This window comes from Vidua macroura, chromosome 14, assembly GCF_024509145.1.
Source record: "Vidua macroura isolate BioBank_ID:100142 chromosome 14, ASM2450914v1, whole genome shotgun sequence".
NCBI classification, from domain to species: Eukaryota; Metazoa; Chordata; class Aves; order Passeriformes; family Viduidae; genus Vidua; species Vidua macroura.
Window position 1 is genome coordinate 3643359 of NC_071584.1, and position 19238 is coordinate 3662596.

The 19238-nt window shown below is 46.1% G+C and overlaps 1 protein-coding gene and 1 long non-coding RNA gene across 3 annotated transcripts in view; one reads left to right on the top strand and one right to left on the bottom strand.

The window, feature by feature from the left end:
- The window catches only part of LOC128814227 (uncharacterized), a 152721-nt gene extending 142394 nt beyond the window's left edge, over positions 1–10327 (top strand). For both annotated transcript variants that reach the window (XR_008439309.1, XR_008439310.1), the window contains one exon: positions 9755–10327. This is a non-coding gene — a long non-coding RNA (uncharacterized LOC128814227). The remainder of the gene's footprint in view (positions 1–9754) is intronic.
- Positions 1–19238, bottom strand: part of LOC128814223 (vascular endothelial growth factor receptor kdr-like) — a 125104-nt gene that overhangs the window by 59851 nt on the left and 46015 nt on the right. The window contains exons 4-9 of the mRNA XM_053989846.1: positions 17714–17841; positions 13383–13542; positions 11984–12120; positions 10419–10578; positions 9532–9649; positions 7140–7315 (exon numbers count right to left, since the gene is read on the bottom strand). Of these exons, the coding sequence (XP_053845821.1) occupies positions 7140–7315; positions 9532–9649; positions 10419–10578; positions 11984–12120; positions 13383–13542; positions 17714–17841 (879 nt within the window). The remainder of the gene's footprint in view (positions 1–7139; positions 7316–9531; positions 9650–10418; positions 10579–11983; positions 12121–13382; positions 13543–17713; positions 17842–19238) is intronic.

Sequence of the window (19238 nt, forward strand, 5' to 3'; positions counted from 1 at the left end):
ATGTAAATCTCACCTTCCTCGCTGCTGTTATCTCCAGTTTGTGGCATTAGGAGCAGATAATATGTACAAGGATTAGGACATGAACCCCCCTACAAGACTTTTCTCTCTCTAAATTCCTTGCAGGTCCCATGAGGGGTTCTACACCTGTCACCCAAAGGAGCATCCAAATATAGAGGACAGAACAGAGAAAGTTTCTCTGCATTTTCTAGAGAAACTTTGCATTCCTTTCAGTGCCCTCTGACTGAACTGCTGTTTATGCACCTTCCCCACTACCATTTAAACTGCTTCAGAAAATCTTTTCACATTAAGCACATCATTAAAATAACATAGAGAGGCCAGTGAAGCATTAATCTCAACCTTAGATACTTTGCTGGACAGGAGGTTTCATTAAAACCCTTGATGGAGCTGCAACTTGTTTTCTATTTATCTTTTCTGTTTCCCAAAATCCAAAAAATATTTGCACTTGGGAGCCTTCTATCTGATGTTTGTACAGTACTTAATGGAAATACAGGTGAATATTCTGTAAGGTAGAGAGAGAACTTCCTAGTGCAGGCTTGGACTGGGAAAGGGTGAAATTCCCCCTGAAGGAAAACCCAAAATGACAAAGTTGTCTGAGTTCATTTCACATTTCTTTCCTTTCTTTTATATTAAAAGGAAAGAAAGAAAAACACTGAGTGAAATGACCTGAAACCACTTTGTTTTCAGACTGACCACTGCACTGCGTTTGAGCCTGGCTGATTTTGGCTGGGGGCTTTTCTGGGGCTGATTGTTGCTGTTTGGTTGTTTTCCCCATGCCCTGCACCCAGAGCTGCTCTCAGGTGGGTGCACGGCCCTGTCCCCACAGTACCTGTGAGGAAACAGCTGAAAACAGTGCCCAAAATCTCTCTGTGAGACACCACAGCCAGGAATAGAATTAGGGACAGGATTGTGCCCCTGCCTAATCTCCAGCTGCTCCACTGTGACCCTCTGGAATGGGCTGGGAATGCCAGGGCTGGGAGAGAAGCAGGCACTTGGATCCTGGAGGAACAAATATTAAGAAAAATTACAGGGAATTTGACCTGCCCCACAAGGAATTTTGGTGTTAAAATGGCAGTGCAGCTTGGTTTGCAGTGCCATATTAATTGAAATAAAATAGCACCTAGAGGTATGGGAACAAAAGGCACCCATATTCTGACTTTAGTTACAGACCTTTCAAAAATACCACTTAAAAAAAAAATCAGGATTGACTGAGGAGGATCAACCAGGTGTCAGTTTAATGACTGGCCTAGAACTAAGGTAGGGAGTAACTCAGGGAAGCTAGTGGTCTTACTGCAGAAGGGGGCAGCTGAGTCTGGGCAATTGAATTACACAAATGTTATCAGAGATTCAGTGTTAGTGGGAATTGGGTACTGGTGACTTGTGCTTAGAGTGGGTTTTTCTGACCTGTGGATGTCTCTCTCTTCCTAGAGCAGGAAGAAATCCCTTTTCCAGTCAGAGCTGTCATTTACCTCCAATGCAGCTTTGGGGCAAAAAAATGGGTTTCTCTCATCTGTCTCTCCCCATCTTATTTCTTACAGAGTTCAGAAGGAAATGAGTAATGAAGAACTGCTCATTTTAAGCAGAGCAGGCAGTTTTCCAGGATTTTTCTCTCTGTCCCCTTTGCCTGCTTTCCAAAAATCAGTTAATGTACCTGCAAGGTTGGCTGAGGGACAGCATAGGAAGCACGAGCTGCCACTTCCCCCCTCACTGTGGGTTTTAGGGGCTGTCAGACCGAGATTGCTGCTGCAAAGACGTGACTTGAATGCTTCAGATCCTTCTGGCAAGCTCCAGCAGGCCCCCACCTTCCTCTTCCTAAAATTGCTTTGGCCACTTCCAGCAGAATGAAAATAGCTCATCTGACTTTTTCATCAGGGGCTCTCCTGGGAGCTGCAAGTGTACAGGTTTGGATAATATCAGGGAGAAAACTCTTCAGGATTTGTTCATAAATGTGCAGGAAAGGGCTGTTGCAGCCTCCTTGTGCTGCTGCATTTTTCTTTCAAAAATCCCCCAGAAAAATTTGTTTCTCTCCTACCGTGCCTGATGACTGAGGCTGGAAGCATGGACTGGAGCCCCGTGTCCTGCATCCTTGGGCTACAGACACTGCTCCCAGAACCCAGGAGGAAAGCAAAGCCTTGGACTTGGAAACACTTTGGAACAGTGGCTGGATGGGTTTTATTTTGGGATTTCTAGTTAACTCGGCTGGCCCAGGAGGTGGAAAATTCTATTTTCTGTTTTGACTTCTCCTGAGTGGCTCATCCTCCAAGGAGCTGGGCAGGAGCTGGATGTGCTCCACAAAGAAAACCCAGTCCTGGCAGGGCCCTGGGGAAGGGACAGCATTTGTGTGGCTCAGTCCTTCAGCTGAACATCAACTGGATTTCACCAAGAATCCAAAAAAATTCTTTCTCAGGGTTCACTAAGGGATTTCAGTGACCCTTCCACACACAAGGGACTGTGGGATGTCCCCTGTGTCCTGCACTGGCTGGAGCTGAGATCCTCCACCCTAAAAGCAATCTTCCTCTGCCCTGGCATAGCCCAGATGCATTGACCTCGTCCCTAAGGCTCCTTCCCCTCTCCCTGCTCTCCTCTGGGGGGGGTGATGGGGTTTTGTTCTCCACCACATATTTCTTGGCTTTGGGGACTTGGCTGGGGACTTCTTTGATGTCCACTCATCCCTTGCAAGCCAAGGAAGGTCAAGCACAGAACTGCCTTTGATTTTTAAACCGAAATATGAAGAGCTGGCCTGACTACAGAGTAGGGCAATGTGCATCATTCAGTGCTGTGGAGCTGGTCCTGCCTGGTAACAAATCAAGGTGTGAGCAGTACCCTGCACCCCTTTTGTTCCAGCCCTTCCCAGGAGAGGGGGAATTCACAGGAGCCTGAGTTTCTGCTGCCTGCTGTGGAGGTTATTTCTAGCCCTTAATCCTGCTTTTCTTAGAGATGCAACACAAGCTTGGGGGATCAAGGACTCTATGAGGGAATGCAACTTCAGTTGGCTGGAGCAGCTGGAACCCAAAGCAATATTTGCTGGAAGACCCTTGAGGGAGCACAGGAGAGAAACTTTGGGACAAAGAAGAAAGGCAAAGTGGTGAAGGAGCTTATTCATCCCACTTTTGAATTAACTCGTGCTTCAGTACTCTCCTCACTCCCTAGGTGGTGGCCAGAGCATGCTGGCTGCTCCAAAAGGGCTCAGCAGGAGCCCTGATGGATGCAGATGAGTTGGACAAGGGTGAGGATGAAACACAGTCTGCTTGCCCAGAAATAGATTTGAGAGCGTTGTTTATGTTTTGTTCTGAGACTGCTTTGCACTCCAGCCCGGAATAACTCTTTTCTCCCACATTTCTCCTCCTTGGCTGGCTCAGATTTTCAGCCACCAGCTGTTTGCTAGGATTGTTCCTTCTCTTTGCTCCCTCCCTTCCAAATTCTTCAGGACATTATTTTCTTGAAGCTTTTCTCAGTAAGAATTTAATCAAACAAAACAAAACCACAGCAACCTGCCGCTTCTTGGACAGTGTTTGATGTGTAAATATGTAAAGAAGGAGTGTTATGAAAATGCAATCAGCTACCTCCTGGGGACCTGAGTCCTACAATGAGCCAAGGTGACTCCACACAGAGATATGTGCTCCTGCAAGAATAAATTCCAGCTGCAGTGGGAGCAGGGGTGACCAGAGGCACAACTAAGCCACTTCTTACAGAGGCATTTTTGGAATAGCAGCACTATTCTCCTCCAGGCTGGGCAGCTCCTTGCTGGACCTTATCCTTTCAGTTCCCACCCTGCAGCTCTGGAGTTATTTGCCCATTTTGCTCCCTCTCCACTTGATCCCCCTGCAGGTACTCCTCAGTTTTGTGGCCAAATCGAACTTTGGGGGAAATAGCTCCTAATATTTGACTCATTCCCATGGAGTGAAACACCCTGTGCCCGCAGTGGGGCAGAACTCTGGGACTTCTCCCAATCAAATACCCAGGAAGTGACTCCAAGGAAAGCTTCAGCAGTGAGGTCAGGAGAGACACTGCCCACAGGGCTCAGGCAGGGCACTTCTGATCTTGTTCTCATCCTGCTTAAAGGGTTCTCCTCTGCTGCCATTATTAGTGAATAAAACACACTGCCAAAATTAATACAGAGCAATCTGAAGGTCGAGCCCTGCTGCTGTTTATACTTTGTTTGTGCAAAACAATTCACAACAATTTTAACTTTGAACTTCCTCTGCACCCAGCCCAAAAATGCAGCTGATGCCTTTGTCACAGCACGCTGAGTGCCAGCTGAGTACCTGGGGCACATTAATGATGGATTGCTGTGAAGAGACTCTCAGAAGAGGGGGCTGTGTGATTACTGATAATTTCTGCACTGCAGTGTCCCCATGCAGCAACAGAAAACATTCAAATGGCATTTCTCTCCTCATTCCAAAGTCTGCTTATGTAATTTTCCCTCTTCTCTTCAACAGTGTGGATCAGAACTCACTCCCTTTCTTAGATTCACCTCTGAAATGAAAGGCTGGCCCTGGATTTAGGGAGCAATGCTGTCATTCAAACAGAAATTGCTCTTCACTCTCAGGGTATGTGGCTATTACTCAGCAGGAGGTTGATCAGGCGCAGGCTCCACCTTTTAGACTTGATGCCAAACTGATACTCCACCCACTTGCCCACTTGAAGCCCAAGAGGATTTTTCCATCAACTCCACTAATCCCTGTGTTCAAATCCCAGTTTCAGTAATTGCAGGATGCCTCTCGTTCTGAGCAGAGACATTAATCACACCTCCAGCTCAGAGGTGGTTTCTTTCAGATAATCCCTGCAGAAAGGGGCTACAAAGTGTGTTTTGGTCTCCTTCTCTTGTCTCAGAGTCTGCTGAAACTCCAAGCAATTTAATCTATTCAGGTGTGATACCCAGGTATCAGTCATGATGGCTGGAGATAAAGTGCCAGGTTATTTGTGGAGAGTTAAGGGAAGAATTCCAATCTGCTTTCCGTTTGGAGCTTCAGAGTGTACTTGAAAGGAAAGCCCAGATCTGAAAAAGCAGCTCCTGAAAAAGCTGTCCCTGCCCTCTGATGGGAAGCACAAGAGAAAGGGCAGTCTGGAGCAGCGTCAAGAGCCCATTTTACCCTTTTTGGGCTCTATTCACATGAATCTCAGTAAAATGAGTATCTCCTGGGCTGAGTGTTTCACACAGAGCACATCAGGGTGGTGCTGCAGGGAAGAGCCTGGCAGGGATGGCAGGATTCCCTGGGTGCTACAGGGAAGAGCCTGGCAGGGATGGCAGGATTCCCTGGGTGCTGCAAGGAAGAGCCTGGCAGGGATGGCAGGATTCCCTGGGTGCTGCAGGGAAGAGCCTGGCAGGGATGGCAGGATTCCCTGGGTGCTGGGTGCCAATCCTGCTGCAGCCAAGCAAACCCTCCCTGTCTGCAGCCTCAGCTTCCACCCACAGCACCCTGTGCAGGTCTTTCCCCGTTCTGCTCTCATTTCCTGACTTCCTGTCACCAGAAAAGGGACGCTTGCTCTGTGGTTTTCCTGTGCTTCACCACGGGACAGCTGGGGACACCCCTGCAGCTGCTGGACTTTCAGGAATGGGGGGGTTGCAATTAAATAATTACTGCTGATGAAGCCTTTGCTGAGCTGACCCCTGGAAAGGCTGAGGATGAGCAGCACTGTGTGAGGGATGGGATGCCCCAAGCTTGGGCACGCCATGGACATGAAAAGCTTGTGCTGGTGTGGTTTCATCCTGAAATAGCCTCTTACTGATAGAAGAAGGCTCTGTTTGTTTTTGGTTGCCTGTTTGGGGAGCGGTGGCTCCTCAAGGAAACGCTCCCTTCTGCACGCAAACACCAATATTTACCTTGACAAGATAGTTTATTATCATTCTTAATTTTCTCTTCCTTTGAACGTTTCCGTTCTCTGAAGAGGAAAAACCATTGTGTGGAAAAACAACCTCCAGTGGACAAATTATGCAGCTTAACACGTTCCTCCTGCTCAGCTGAGCTGCAGGACCTGACCATGAGCAAGTTCTTGGCTCCCTCCTCTCCTAAATCACACATTAATTTATGTCTTATTTCAGGTTTTTAAGCTATCATATCTTATTTAACATTTTTAATAGGTCAGATGTACCCAAGTGACAAGTTCTCTATTTTTTAGGCATTATTCCTTTCTGAAAGGTGAAATGAGAAAAACACAACTGCTGGAAGCAACAATACATAAGTACATAAAAATTGGACAATTGAGAATAGTTTAAGTGTAAAGAGGGTAAGAAGAATTCACCCCAGAAAAGACAGCAAACCTGTCTCAGTAACTACTCACTGCCCAAGTGGAAAATACAGAGGGAAAGCAGAGCTAACTTTTGCTGACCTCCTACTTGGCCTCATAATTCGATCTCTGTTGCCAAATTCAATGGATTAAAAGAGGCAGTGGATGTGCAAAGAGACAATGTGGCTCTGCCCTGCATTATCCACCCAGGGAGGCTAATAAATGGCATTCCAATATCTATTTTCCCTCTGTGGCAAGTGAACCCGCTTCAGTGCACACCATGGCTTTCTCCAAATTCCCCTGAAAAAGAACTTGTCCCTCAAATGCTGCCAGCAGAGAAGTGACAGAACAGAAAATACAGATTTAGAAAATGGATCTGGAGCAGGATGATGGACAGACATAAAAGTCAGGGCAGCTCCTCCAGTTCCTTCCGTCAGCTCCACTGGGACCCTTCCTGTCCCAGCAGATGTTCTTCAGTGCTTTGCCCAAGCTGCCTTTAAATCTCAAGGGATAAAACTTCCAGCCCTTCTCTTGGGAACTTGTCCTCAGTTCTAAGACCTCTCTACTCAATATCCTCCCAAGCTCCTATAAAAATGTGATGTTTGTGCCCTTTCCAGGCATTTCCACCTCTCTGTGTGGAGCCAGCACTCAGTGCTGTGGCTGTGGGAGGTGCAGTGTCCCAGGGGACAGGGGAAGGGGACTTGCATGACCCAGGGTCACACCAACTCCTCAGAGCAGCTGAAATGAGGGCTTCAGTGGTTCCTGAGGGAGGTGGTGATCTCTGGGCAGTGCTAAACCCTGGGAAGTGCCACCCATTCCTGCTGACTGGTGCAGCAGGATCACACAAAATAGGATAACTAACCCAGCAGAAGGAATTATACACAAGTTCTTACCTGTCACCACCAGCTGCATGGTGAGGTTCTTGTAGAGGCCATATTTGGGGTTGCTCAGGACCATGGTGTAGTTCCCAGCATGTTTTGGTCTCACATCTCGTATTCCCAGTCTGTATTTCAGTGGATCTGGCTCATAGCAGGTGTGGTTGTCCTTGATCAGTTTGCCATCCTTGTACCTGTTTGGGAAGTTCCATCAAGGCTTGTTATGTCCCTTTCAACCCTCAGAAACCCTGTCACCCTCATTAGAGAAATAAAGGGTCATCCCAGCACCGGAAATGCAGGTCTAGAATCACTGCTTGGATTGGATATTTATTCCTGTTATCCTTCCACACCAGAACTGATTTTCATCTCCAGTGCTGTGGGAAGGATTCATTCCACACAGGAAAAAGGTGTTTTATTTATCTGAATAAACAGTGCCTCTCACATGCTCAACTATGATCTAAGTGCCCCCATATGAAGCTGGAAATCATGGAATAGCAAAATGTGTGTCAGTTTTAAAGGAAGAGATTAATTCAGCAGAATTGTCTCTCAGGATGTCTCTGTGGGCCTTTACTGCTTCTGAAAAAGTTAAACTCTGTAACCTGGAGAAGGTTGGTCCATAGGGAGGTCAGTGAGGAATTCCCAGCCTGGACTATTCCCTCAGGGCGGGAGAGCAGCATCTGCAGAAGAGGCTCCTTGTCACTGCTCCCCCCACACGCAGGTTTATGGTTAGGAAATAGGCCAGGCTTTGCCGCACACGGAGCTTTGGGCCTGGTGGAAGGATGCTGGGGCATCTCCCACTGTCTGAGGATGCTGGAAACTTCCTTTGCAGTCATAAAAACAACCATCCTGAGAGACCTCCAACATCAACAGCTGGGGCTCCAAGGGAAGGCAGCACTGGTGGTCCCAGGCAGCCACCAAAGAATTCCATGCTGAGCCCAGGAACAAAGACTTGGCAGGGAGAAGGGGTCAGTCCCCATTTCAGCTCCCAAAACATCCCCATCCCTAAGTAACAGCAGCAATTAAAAACACCTCCTGGCACTGTTTCCACTAAAATTAGAGGATTTCATGTTATTTCCCCGCTAATAAAATGCAGCAAGACCAGCCCTGAGCATCCTTTTGCTGCCTGCCAGGCTCTCAGCTGTCTGAGGGCAGGTGCTCCAGGGAAATGCCATCTTCTCTGCCAGGACAGGCATGCCCCTGCCAGCTGTCCCATGGGATTTAATACAGTTGAAGATGTAAAAGGCAGTGGATGGGGTCGTTAGAGACAGAGCAGGAGACTGGACAAGTGATGAAAGGGTAAAGAGAGACTCGAATATCTTCTGGAGTTGCTGTTGGTTGCCCCTTCTCTTTAGCAGATCCATTGCACTCCTGGTGGAGCCTTTAGCTTGCTCAGGAGGATTCACTGCAAGGATCTGCTGGCACAGGATTGGAGGACATTATTTAGAAGTTCTGGAGAGAAACAATTTCTTATATTAAAAATATGTCCTTTTCCTGTTAGCCCCTGCCCCCTTGCAGAATTGACCACCACTGCTGGGGATAAGCAGGAAACCCTTCCCTGAGAGCTTTCTCCATGGATCTCCCAAACCATTCTGTGTCCAGGGAAAGTGAAACACACTTTTTTTCCTTCAGGGACCTTTTTGGCATGGCTAGGAGAAGAACACAGCTGGGTGTGGGAAATTGAATGATAGAAACTTCCACAGACACTGAAGGGTTTGATTTGCAGCCTTGGGAGAAGCTTGGATTGATGTAAAAATAAAGTACACAGACATTAAGCAGAAAAACAATAAACTTATGTTTCTATAGTTGTAAGTAAGAATATTTCTTAAGTAAGTAAGAAACTGTATTGGGTGAGATGGTGAAGGGTTTATAGTGCAGTAATATAATTGTATAGAGTAAGCTGAGAGTTTAGATGTTATAATAGAAGCATCTGTGCGTACTTTTAGCCACTGGATAAAAGTATCCACAGTGCAGCAGAAGTGAGTAAAGATGATAGGTTAGAAAGCAAAATAAACTTTGTGGCAACTGTCCAATGGATCAGAAAGTTCTATATAGTCTTGTAACAAAGAGCTTGTGACTACTGTGAGCTGTGGCCAACTGCTTGCTCTTTTGTATCTCATGGCCTTTGAGACTGATGTTTATTTGAGCAATAAATCGTTTTTAGCCCAACTGTGCTCCCACCCCTTCAATTAAAGCAATGATGATAATACCTGGGAATGAGAGGTGGCTGGCCCAGCCTCCCAGAGCTCAGGAGCCCAGAGCAGAGCCACAGCTCCTCAGCAGAGCTCAGCCCACAGCTCTGAGCACTCCCAGCTCCCATCCCTGACCTGTGTGGTGAGGAATGGTGGTGATCTATTCCAGACAGGATTCCTAAAGGAGCTCAGGCATTCCTGCTGTTGCTGGGGGCACTCACCAGGTGACAGTGGGCCGAGGAAAGGCATCCACCTTGGCAGCCAGTTTCAGGGACTTGTGTCCTGCGGTAATCTCATAGTAAGGCCCTTTCTTGTGTGAGACCGTGATGTAGGGCTTTTCTGGGAAGAGAAATGAGCAGGGAGACTTGTAATGGCAGCTCTGCCACAGCACAGAGCTCACACCTGTGACTGCTTTGTTCCCACTTGGGATTTTTTCCAATACAGACCTGCACAGAACCAAATGGATCAGTTCCCTCAGCTCCCCCGTGCATCCCAGCCTCAGCCACGAAGGGCTGTTCCCACATGAAGGAACTCACGTGGAAAGCCGAGTGCACTTGCATCGCCCCTGGATTGGTGTGGGAAGTGCCTGGGGCATCTCTTGTCCATGTGGAACCCACAGGATGGATTTTCCAGGATCTCAGCAACCACACTTGGCACCAGCTTTTTCAAACAGTTCAGCTCCCTCAGACATCACAGAATCCCAGAATGGTTTGGGTTGGGAGGGACCTTAAAGCCCATCCATTCCCACACCTGCCATGGGCAGGGACACCTCCCACTGTCCCAGGCTGCTCCAAGCCCCAGTGTCCAACCTGGCCTTGGGCACTGCCAGGGATCCAGGGGCAGCCACAGCTGCTCTGGGCACCCTGTGCCAGGGCCTGCCCACCCTCCCAGGGAGGGATTCCTTCCCAATATCCCATCTAAATGTACCTCTTGAATTTGTTTGAAGACATGGGAGCTGACTCTCATTGACTAATTAGAGGTTATAGATGATTAATGGTTGACTTTCTCCCTAGTGCCATTTCAATCAACAGATTTTACAGCCTGGCATTATCCTCTAAGCTGAACACTGCTGGTTCCTGGTCCATCCTGGTTTGGCTGCAGCACTCACCATACACAGTGACAGTGACATTGGCCTCCAGCCTGGTGGCATTGAATGTCCTGCAGATGTACAGGCCCCCATCTTCCATGGTGACATTTTCAATTACTAGGCTGCTGTCGGCTTTGTACACGACATCACTCTTGTCCATTGTTCTCCTGGGGTGAGGGTGCTGGGAGTCACAAAAAACAGGGTCAAAAAGCAGCCTAAACTGGATTATTGTGTTCACCCTTTCCAAGGCTGCCAGTAAAGGAAAGCAGTGATTCCTATCAAAACAATCACATCTCCCCATCACTGAAATAAATAATATAAAAGGCAGATCAGCAGGAAGAGCTCTTGTGTGAAGTTTCATTATCAAGTCTAATAAGAGAGAGAAGCAGAGTGGAAATGTGGCACTTTGTACTGAATTCTGGGCAGGTAAACAAGGGGATGCATCCCAGCCCTTCTGCAGGACCAAATCCCAACTGCTGCAGGGTCAGAGCTGTGCTCCGAGGGTTTGGTTTTGAAGGTTTTTAAATTGATTTTGGTCACAGTCAGTATTTTTTCTGTATTAAAAACCTCCTGCTTTCTAAAAGAAATATATTATGACAGAAATATAATATATTATGACAGCCAAGTGCCAATGCAAATTCCTGGGGAATTTTAGAAAGCATTATCGCTTTAGATAGGATTTTTGATCCCAGAGATTTGGCCAAGAAGTTTTACATTTCTAATGTTAGAAATATAAGGAGAGTTCATAGGAAAACTAATCTTTTCCACCATATGGAGTTCAAGAAACCAAATTCATTCAGTAACACTGTAGTGCTTGGACCTCTATAAATTCTACATTGTATTTCCTGTAGTTTCCTCACCGAAACAAACTCAGACTGTTTTTTTTTTTTTTAAGGAAACAATTCAAAATTAATCAGTTTTTAGGAATCACATTTTACACCTTCCCAAAAGGCTTAGATGCTTTTTTACAATGCGCATTTTGCTGAACTAGAAAGAAAAAAAACCTAATTTTTTTAAATTCTCAGCACCAAACAGACCCAAGAATAGACTCTCAGACAAATGAACTGATTTGGGAAATGATCCCCTGTTTTGTTTTTTTCAGAAGAAGTGAGAGGTTTTGGCACCTCAAATGTTAAGTCTCTTACTTACTTCTACTTCAAATTTGGCACTCACAGAAAGCTCAAGACTCAGAATTTACATTTCATTCTTTGGGGACGATTTCCACAGGTTCAGCTGTGTTTTCCTTTGCTTTTTCCTACTTCATAAATACCAAAATAGATGGGGAGATTGACAGTTTACAGCCTGAATTTCAGACTTGTCACTTTGAGACAGCCAGGACAGAAGAAATGAAGGAGTTTTTCTTCCCAAAAAGAAGGAAACACTCCTGGCTTTTCTTGCCAGAGTTTATTTAGTGAGGTTTGCAGTTTAATCTACAGGTTCAAGTAGGGCAGAGATGTTTTAGATTCATCCAAACACAAAGTTCAGTCAATGATAGGCTTATAAATGGTTGGATAATTTCAGAATAAGTAATAATTAGGTTTTCTCAGCCCTGTGAATTTTAGGAACAGGGGATTCCATGCACTCACTGTGCCACGGGGACACGTCCAGATGAACTCGATGCGCCCATTGATGAAGGTCTCTGCTTTGCACTCCAGCTTGAGAGTTTCTCCAACCAGTAGCTTTTTGGCACTTGCCTTCAGAGCCAGGTTCTGTATTCTGCCCTCTGCAATGGAAGAGGCAAAGCTGTGACCAGCAGCACTCCCTGCATCAGTTTGGGATCCACCAGTGGATCCTGGCTCCCATGGACACAGTCAGGAATGGCTGCTTTTCCATGTGCCATGGCCCCAACCCTCTCATCAGCTCCACAGAAAAGAGTTTCCAAAGGTGACTCTTCCTTTGGAGAGCCTCAAAATGAGAGGATCCACTTTTGCTGGACATGAGATGTGTTTCTCCTGCCCTGTCCTGCCCAGCTCCCTTTCCTTCCTGAATGGGATCCCCAAATCCAAATCCCCCAATGGTATCCCCAAGTCTTGCTCTTACACATTTATCAATGCCTTGAATACATCAGCTCTGAACTTTCATCAGTTTTTGGTGCCCATACCAAAACCACACTTGGCCACTGACAGTAACACACGACAAAAAGGGATTTCCTGGGTCTGTTTGAGCTGCAGAGGGATGGCCTAAGAGGTTTTGTAGGTTTGCATTCATGATTTTAATAAAAAATTACTCCAACAAGGAATAAAAAGGAGAAAGAGAGAGATTTGCAGGACTTCTGTTTGGCTGCCACACAAATTTACCAGCCTGTTGTTCAAAGCTGAGTGCTGATTGTATAGAAAGATGTCATGAGCTAATGGGAATGAAGTCCAAGTAAATAGAAGATATATGAGGAGATAGAGAACACACATGGAAAACAAAAGAAAAATAAATTCTATTTCGTTTCATACAAATGCCCAGCACTCAAAAATTTAATGTTTAGTTGCTTCAAATTCAGATTTTAATTATGAGCTGAAGCTCAGCTGTAAATCCAAGGGAAATGGTGTAGTAAATCACCAAGAGAAAATCTATATAATGCAAAGAAGTGAATTAGCAGTGTAGTGAGGTTTTTATACGATGATCACACGTGGTTAATGACCAGAAGCAAAAAGAAAGCTGCTGTTTGCTTTGTCCTGACCCAGCAGTTGTTTTAATGTAAATACAGCTCAATCCAAGCAAACAAAGCCTTGGTGGGGTTTGAATAAAACACTCCTGTTTTGTACCACCTCAGCACTTGGTCATTTTTCAAAACCAGGAGTGGCTCCAATCCAAGTTCTATTGAATAAGGGGGGAAAAAAAAAAAAGGAAGAACGAGTTTACTTTCAGCATTCCAGCTTGGACTTGCTACAGATGCTGCTCAGGGAGATCTATCAGATAGAACTGAGACTAAGCGAGGAATGACACCCAGGAGCTGCCAGTGACACAGGCTCTGTGCTGCTCCCTGGCACTCACCCAGCCTCTGGGCCATGTAGTAGGAGTTGAAGACGCTGCCATTGACGTGGGCCGAGCATGTGAGGATCCCAGAGGGCACGAAGGAGTGGGAGGGGATGACAAAGCCTCTCTTGGGGTCCCACACCATCTTCTTGAAGTTGATCTCTGCAGAAGAAGGGTACTGCAAGGGAACAGACAAGGAGTGAGCATCCCATTCCCCTCGTATTGGTCTGCCTTAGGGGCAGGGCGGGGCTTTGACCTTCCCCAGGACTTTGGGGTCTCTGTCCACACAGATCTGCAGCAGCAGCAGCCTGAGCAAACAGAAAAGCCCTCTTATATGCCCATCTTATATGAATTTTGTAGTGTGATCTTTTTGGAGGTGTTTCCTCCCAGTGCCACATGGAGCTACCTCACATTTTCCTCATTGTACTTTAAAAATATGTGCGAAGTGAGACTCTCCCAAAATCAGAATTATTCACTAACTCACCTGTGGTTATCTATGAGCTCTGGTCTCTGGGCACTCCCCAGATTCTCTCTATTTCACAAAAGGAGAGGAGACACTCTCAGAGCACCCCATAGATTTCCATGGAAGCAGCCTGGGTGACTTAGGAGTGTAAATCACAGAAATAAAGGGACTAAGGCACTTTTTGTCCTAAATTCATAAATACTTATTCTGAGATTCTTGAAAAAACACTTTCAATTCTGCTTATGAGGAAGAAGTGAGAATTGAAAAGGCAAATGTGGAAAACAAACTAGAGCAAAAATATATTTAATGAGAATGAACCCTCCTCTGTCTACCCTTGGACAATACCAGTGTTGAGCAGCTTGGCTTTTGTTGGGGACAATAATCAGTTTATTGTTATTATTAACACACAGGGGAATCCTCTATTTGCTAGAGGGAATGCAATTTACTTTCCAAAAATTTTGAAAATCCTGGATTATAATGTGCAAAAGAACTATGTGAAATTAAAAGAGCTCCCTGAAATGCCCCATTTCAGGTGTCTGCAGGTGGGGGAATGGAAGCACAGGTAGCTCTGGCTTTCCCAGCAGGACACAGGGAGGCTCTTTAGGACTGAGGATGCTCTTTGGGAGTGTTGACATCACTTCTGCCCCAAAAACGAAAGGTTTGGGCAAACCTCAGTGTGCCTGAAGTTACCTCATGGTAATTAACTTTATTTGCTTTCCCTCCTCCTAGCCTGGCTACTCAAAGGTGAGGCAAGGGGAGGTTTTCCTTTTCAGAGAGACCCTGCTTTAGCTTTGGAAACTAACCAAGGGAGTGAAAGCAGGAATTTCACCCCTGATGGAACAGTTTTGCTCCTATCCCTGTTGTGTAGAGCCCCTGTTTGTCTCCCAGCAGTCAGGACTCTGGTTTGGCAGGGCAGCTTAAATTGGATTCAGTTTAAACAATCCTCCTGTTCCACACAATTTGCAGCTTGGGGCTCTGGACACACAAGTGACCAGGCTGGCCTTGGTTTGGGTCAATTTTTACAAATCCAGCATGGACCAAACCCAAAAGAATTCTGGCTGAGGAGCTGGTGATGCTGCATGGGAAGGGAGGACAGCCAGACAATCGCTGTCTTTTGGAGCAGCATTTGTTCTGACAGCAGTAGGAAACAAGGATCTCTTGTAAATGCTTTTTTAAATAATCAAGCTGTGGCATCTCTGTTTAGAACCGTGAGGAAAAATAGGAAAAAATTACAGAAAGAGGTCTGAAACCTGAGGCTTAATCATGCTTTAGCACTCGTGAAGGTCAAAGCTGGAAGTGGCAAATGCACACTGAACCAGATCAGTGACTAAACAGATCTGACATGACTGAAAAAGCTCTTTTTGCCCCGAATTAAAATCACATTAAGCAAAATTAAAAGCCTGAGTTGTGTGTCTTAAGCATGAGTTTGTTAATAACAAAGATGATATATTGAGATAGCTGGGATCTGCTTAGTGTAAGCAAGAGATACCTTTCTCTGAGCATGTTTCAAGAGAGTGCAATGATTTAAAAGTATAATGGGAACATAAGGAACTTAATTTACGGTGGCAAAGAGTCCGTTTTCCACAAGAATAATAAAACGTGATAAAGCTGAACTTCAGGGTTTGGCAGCTCTGCTCCCCAATGCCTGGAGGAAGGGGGAAGAAAAAATAACCCTACTCAGGAGGCCCTTTTCAACACCACACACAGATTAAACATCTTCATAAAACATTCACAAATACCTATTTAAACAATCAAACAAAAAAGCATCAATGCTGCTCAAAGGAAATCACAGTGGCTTTCCTCCCTTTGAAGTGTTGTCCTCCCTCTCCAGTTGTCTCCTGGAGATTAAATTTGGAAGGAGAGGATGTTCTAAATTTGTCTGATGGCCTGACTCACCTCTCCTCCCCCATGCTCACCTCCGCCCCTGTCCTGCCCCGCTTCCTCCGGGTGCGGGAGCCGCCACCTCGGCTCTGTGGTGCTGCCTTAGGACTTCAGCTTTTATATCCTTCAAACCCTGCACTGCATTAGTGTATAACTCTAAACTCCATCTAGAGTGTGAGTTAACTGTCTTCACATACTGGTCAAACAAAACAATCCCTCTAGGCCTGAGATTCAAGGATACTCTACTTCCGCAGGCCCTGAAAAGTATCAGCAAAAGTGAACTGGGAGGGGAGCAAACAGGGCGAATATGACTTAATTGCCTGAAGCTGTATTAGAGGATTACCCTGTGATATGTAAATGGACCAAACTTATAATTGGCTGAAAAACTCGTGACCATCGCCCATCCTGGGTGTGTGCTCCGTGGTTTTTGCCCTGCCCAAGGTGAATCTATTGAAGGCCTTTAATAAATACCCACTTTATTCCCTTAATCTTGTCTAGCCTCTGTTCTAGGCAGGCACTGCAAGGCATCAGTGGGATTCCCAGCCAGGGCAAAGCCAGCGGTGCCATCCACAGCTGGATCACGGAGCTTCCCGAGGTGCCACGTCCCAGCAGCTCCCAGCTCCTTTGGGAGCCATGCCCAACCTCTGCCTCCCTGCCCTGAGCCCCAGCTGCTCAGCCTTGGAGGGGGAAATTTTCTGGGGACAGCTCTTTGTGGGAGAGATTTCAGTGGAGATTTCATTCCAGCAGCCAGGCTGCAGTTTGTGTTTGGAGAAATGACTGGGAATTTAGATGGAAAGCAGGAAGAGCAGGGCTGCCCATCAATAAAAAACGTGGAGATGGGAATTCCAAGGCCACCCTGATGCTGCCAGGGTCAGCAGCACTGCTCCAGCCATGAATTTGGTGAAGCAGGCTCAAATCAGAGAGGGATGTTTCATTTTTATAGCCAAGGAGGAAGGTGGTAACACTTGTCCAGCCTAAAATGATAACTAGAGAGGAGCCTCTTTCCCCACTTTAATCGCTGCTGCTGAAATTTAACATTAGAGATCTCCAAAGCAATAAGGCTCCTGCTGTCCCTCTGCACCTCTACTGGGAGTGTGCCATGGGTCCCAGCAGGAGCTGGAGCCCTGTCCCAGTCCCCCATGATTCCTTGTGCTGTCTCCCAGGAGAAGGGGACATCGAAGGCATGGAGCTGCCACGAGGAGCAGAGGTGCTTAGACCCCTCTCTGCCATGTCCAGAACAGCCTCATCCCTCACACTCCCTCCAGAACAGGCTGGAAAGAGGGCACAGGATGAGCTCCTGTTCCCTTCAGGATTTCCTGAGCTATCAGACTGGCAGGGGAAGGGAAGGGCACAGAATTCCTGATGTAAAATGCAGGATTGGAGCCAGGAGACCTCTGTCCTGTTCCTCACTCCATGACAGGCTACTCTGGAGAGCAGTTCTGAAGCCCTTTAAATGAGTGACTCCATTGACTGATCAGGACCCAGACCTTAAATTTCCATTTTTATTATCCCAAACAGCCTTGGCCTGCACAGACTGTGCTGTAACCTTGACATTCAGGTGGAACTGCTGCCAAAGGGATGGATGCTGGAGCCATCTATTCCCAAGGCTGAAACTTGGTTTGAATTGATGAAATGAAGCAAAAATGGGCAATTGTTCTAAGGAGGTTCAAGGTATAAAGAGAGAACCTTTCAGAGAGAGCCAGGTGTTATGCAAAGAATTTTAAAGGAAATAGTGCTTTGTCATCTACTTCTGCCAATTTATGGAGGAACACCAAGCCACAACACAAAAAAAAAAAAAATGTGCTAAACTCAGCCTAATCCCCAAAAAATCTTTTTACCCAGTTCAACAGTAACACACTACAAGAACAGGTTCATGTTTCTGGATTTTCAGGGTTTTGCTATTTTTTATGGAATTTACCCAGCTTTATACATCTAAATTTTTTGTTTTTCCCACTTTATTGGCAGCCCAGACCTTGAACTGAGCTTCTCTGAAGCCATGTCTTACCTGAGTGAGCTTGGGTCTGATATCTGGTGAGGTCACCCGGCAGGGGATCACCACTATTCTCTTATCATCCGTGATGTAGATGATGTCGGGGTGTTCCGGGTGCATCTCCACAAATGGATTCCTGTAGTCTGCAGGGAAGAGAACATGGATTCGGAAAACTGCTCAGTCACTGGAAGGGCACAGCAGTGTGAGCACTGAGCTGCCCAGAAAGGCTTCCTTAGGGTCAGGACATGCAGTGACATCCTGCCACTATCACACAGGGGCTGGAGCCAGTGACCAATTCCTTGCATTTAGCCCCACATTCATCCAGAAATTGTCCAGAATGGCACATTTCTGTGCAGACACATGGATTACCAGCTCAGGATGCTAAGATACTTCTGGGCCTTGGGAGCTCCCCTGTCCTTTATTTGGGGATATCAATATGCATTTCTTGACTGATGACAGCCCTTGCTTAAGGAATGTAATGGAAATGACCAAGGGTTGTCAGCTGGAATTAACCCTCAGAGAATCAGCTCGGTGCAGAGCTGGAGCTCCTTTGCTCCACAACTCACCCCAGTTTCCCTCCCAACCACACCAAGGCAGGGATGGACACATCAGAGTGGCCATGCTGCCTTTTGTGGGGTTTGGAGCTTCATTTTAGCCCTGAGAACTGGGAATTTTGTCCTTAGCAGACAAAAGGAACCATGGGCTTCATCAGGAGGACAGCAAGTGTTGGTTGGAGCTGTGTGTGTGACAGGCCACGTGTGAGGTGATGATGGTGTTTTACAAAAAGCACTTGGGGCACTGTGCAAGGACCAGAGATGTGGGATTCGTGTGTGGACCCAGGACAAGGGGGTGAGCACAAGCACTGGACCCAAGGTAGATAAAGACCCAAAATCTGGATGATTTCTCTAATTTCTAGCACTGTCTTTTTATGCCAGCTTTTCTTCCACGCCATTGGTTTATTCTGGCTGTGCTTTGGTGTAAGGGCATTGCAGGAAACGTTATGTGAGAGAGATTAATTAGAATTAAAACACTAGATCTCTAATCTCCCCACATTTAGGAAGTTTCAGATACACATCTGAACTTTCTGGTCAGGCAGGCCCTGGTTCTAATCAAGCCTTGAGCTGAGAAACCTGATCTTTGAACCATAACTTTGTAGTTTGGTCCAAGCCCCAAAACAAATAGGAAATATTTATACTCAGTCCAGTATCTCATGCACTTTCCCAAAAATGCTAAATTCTCCTGTTGAGTCACATTATTAAAATGTGTTTAGTGTTTATCCCTGCAGCTTAATCCCTCTGCAGTCTTGCTCTCCATTTGAGCCACACTGGGAGGTATCAAATGTGACAATATTTTTATTCTACTTAAAAGAAGACACTGGATAATTAAAAAAAGATCATTGGGTTATTTGTGATAGGAAAAAGCAGAGAAAGTAGATTTTTGTGTACTTGCAACAAAGTCCAAAAAGGTGTCAGGGGAAATGTAATCACAATTATTTCTTGTCCTGTGGAGAAAAGGAAAGAACAAGGAATGTGCCACGTGA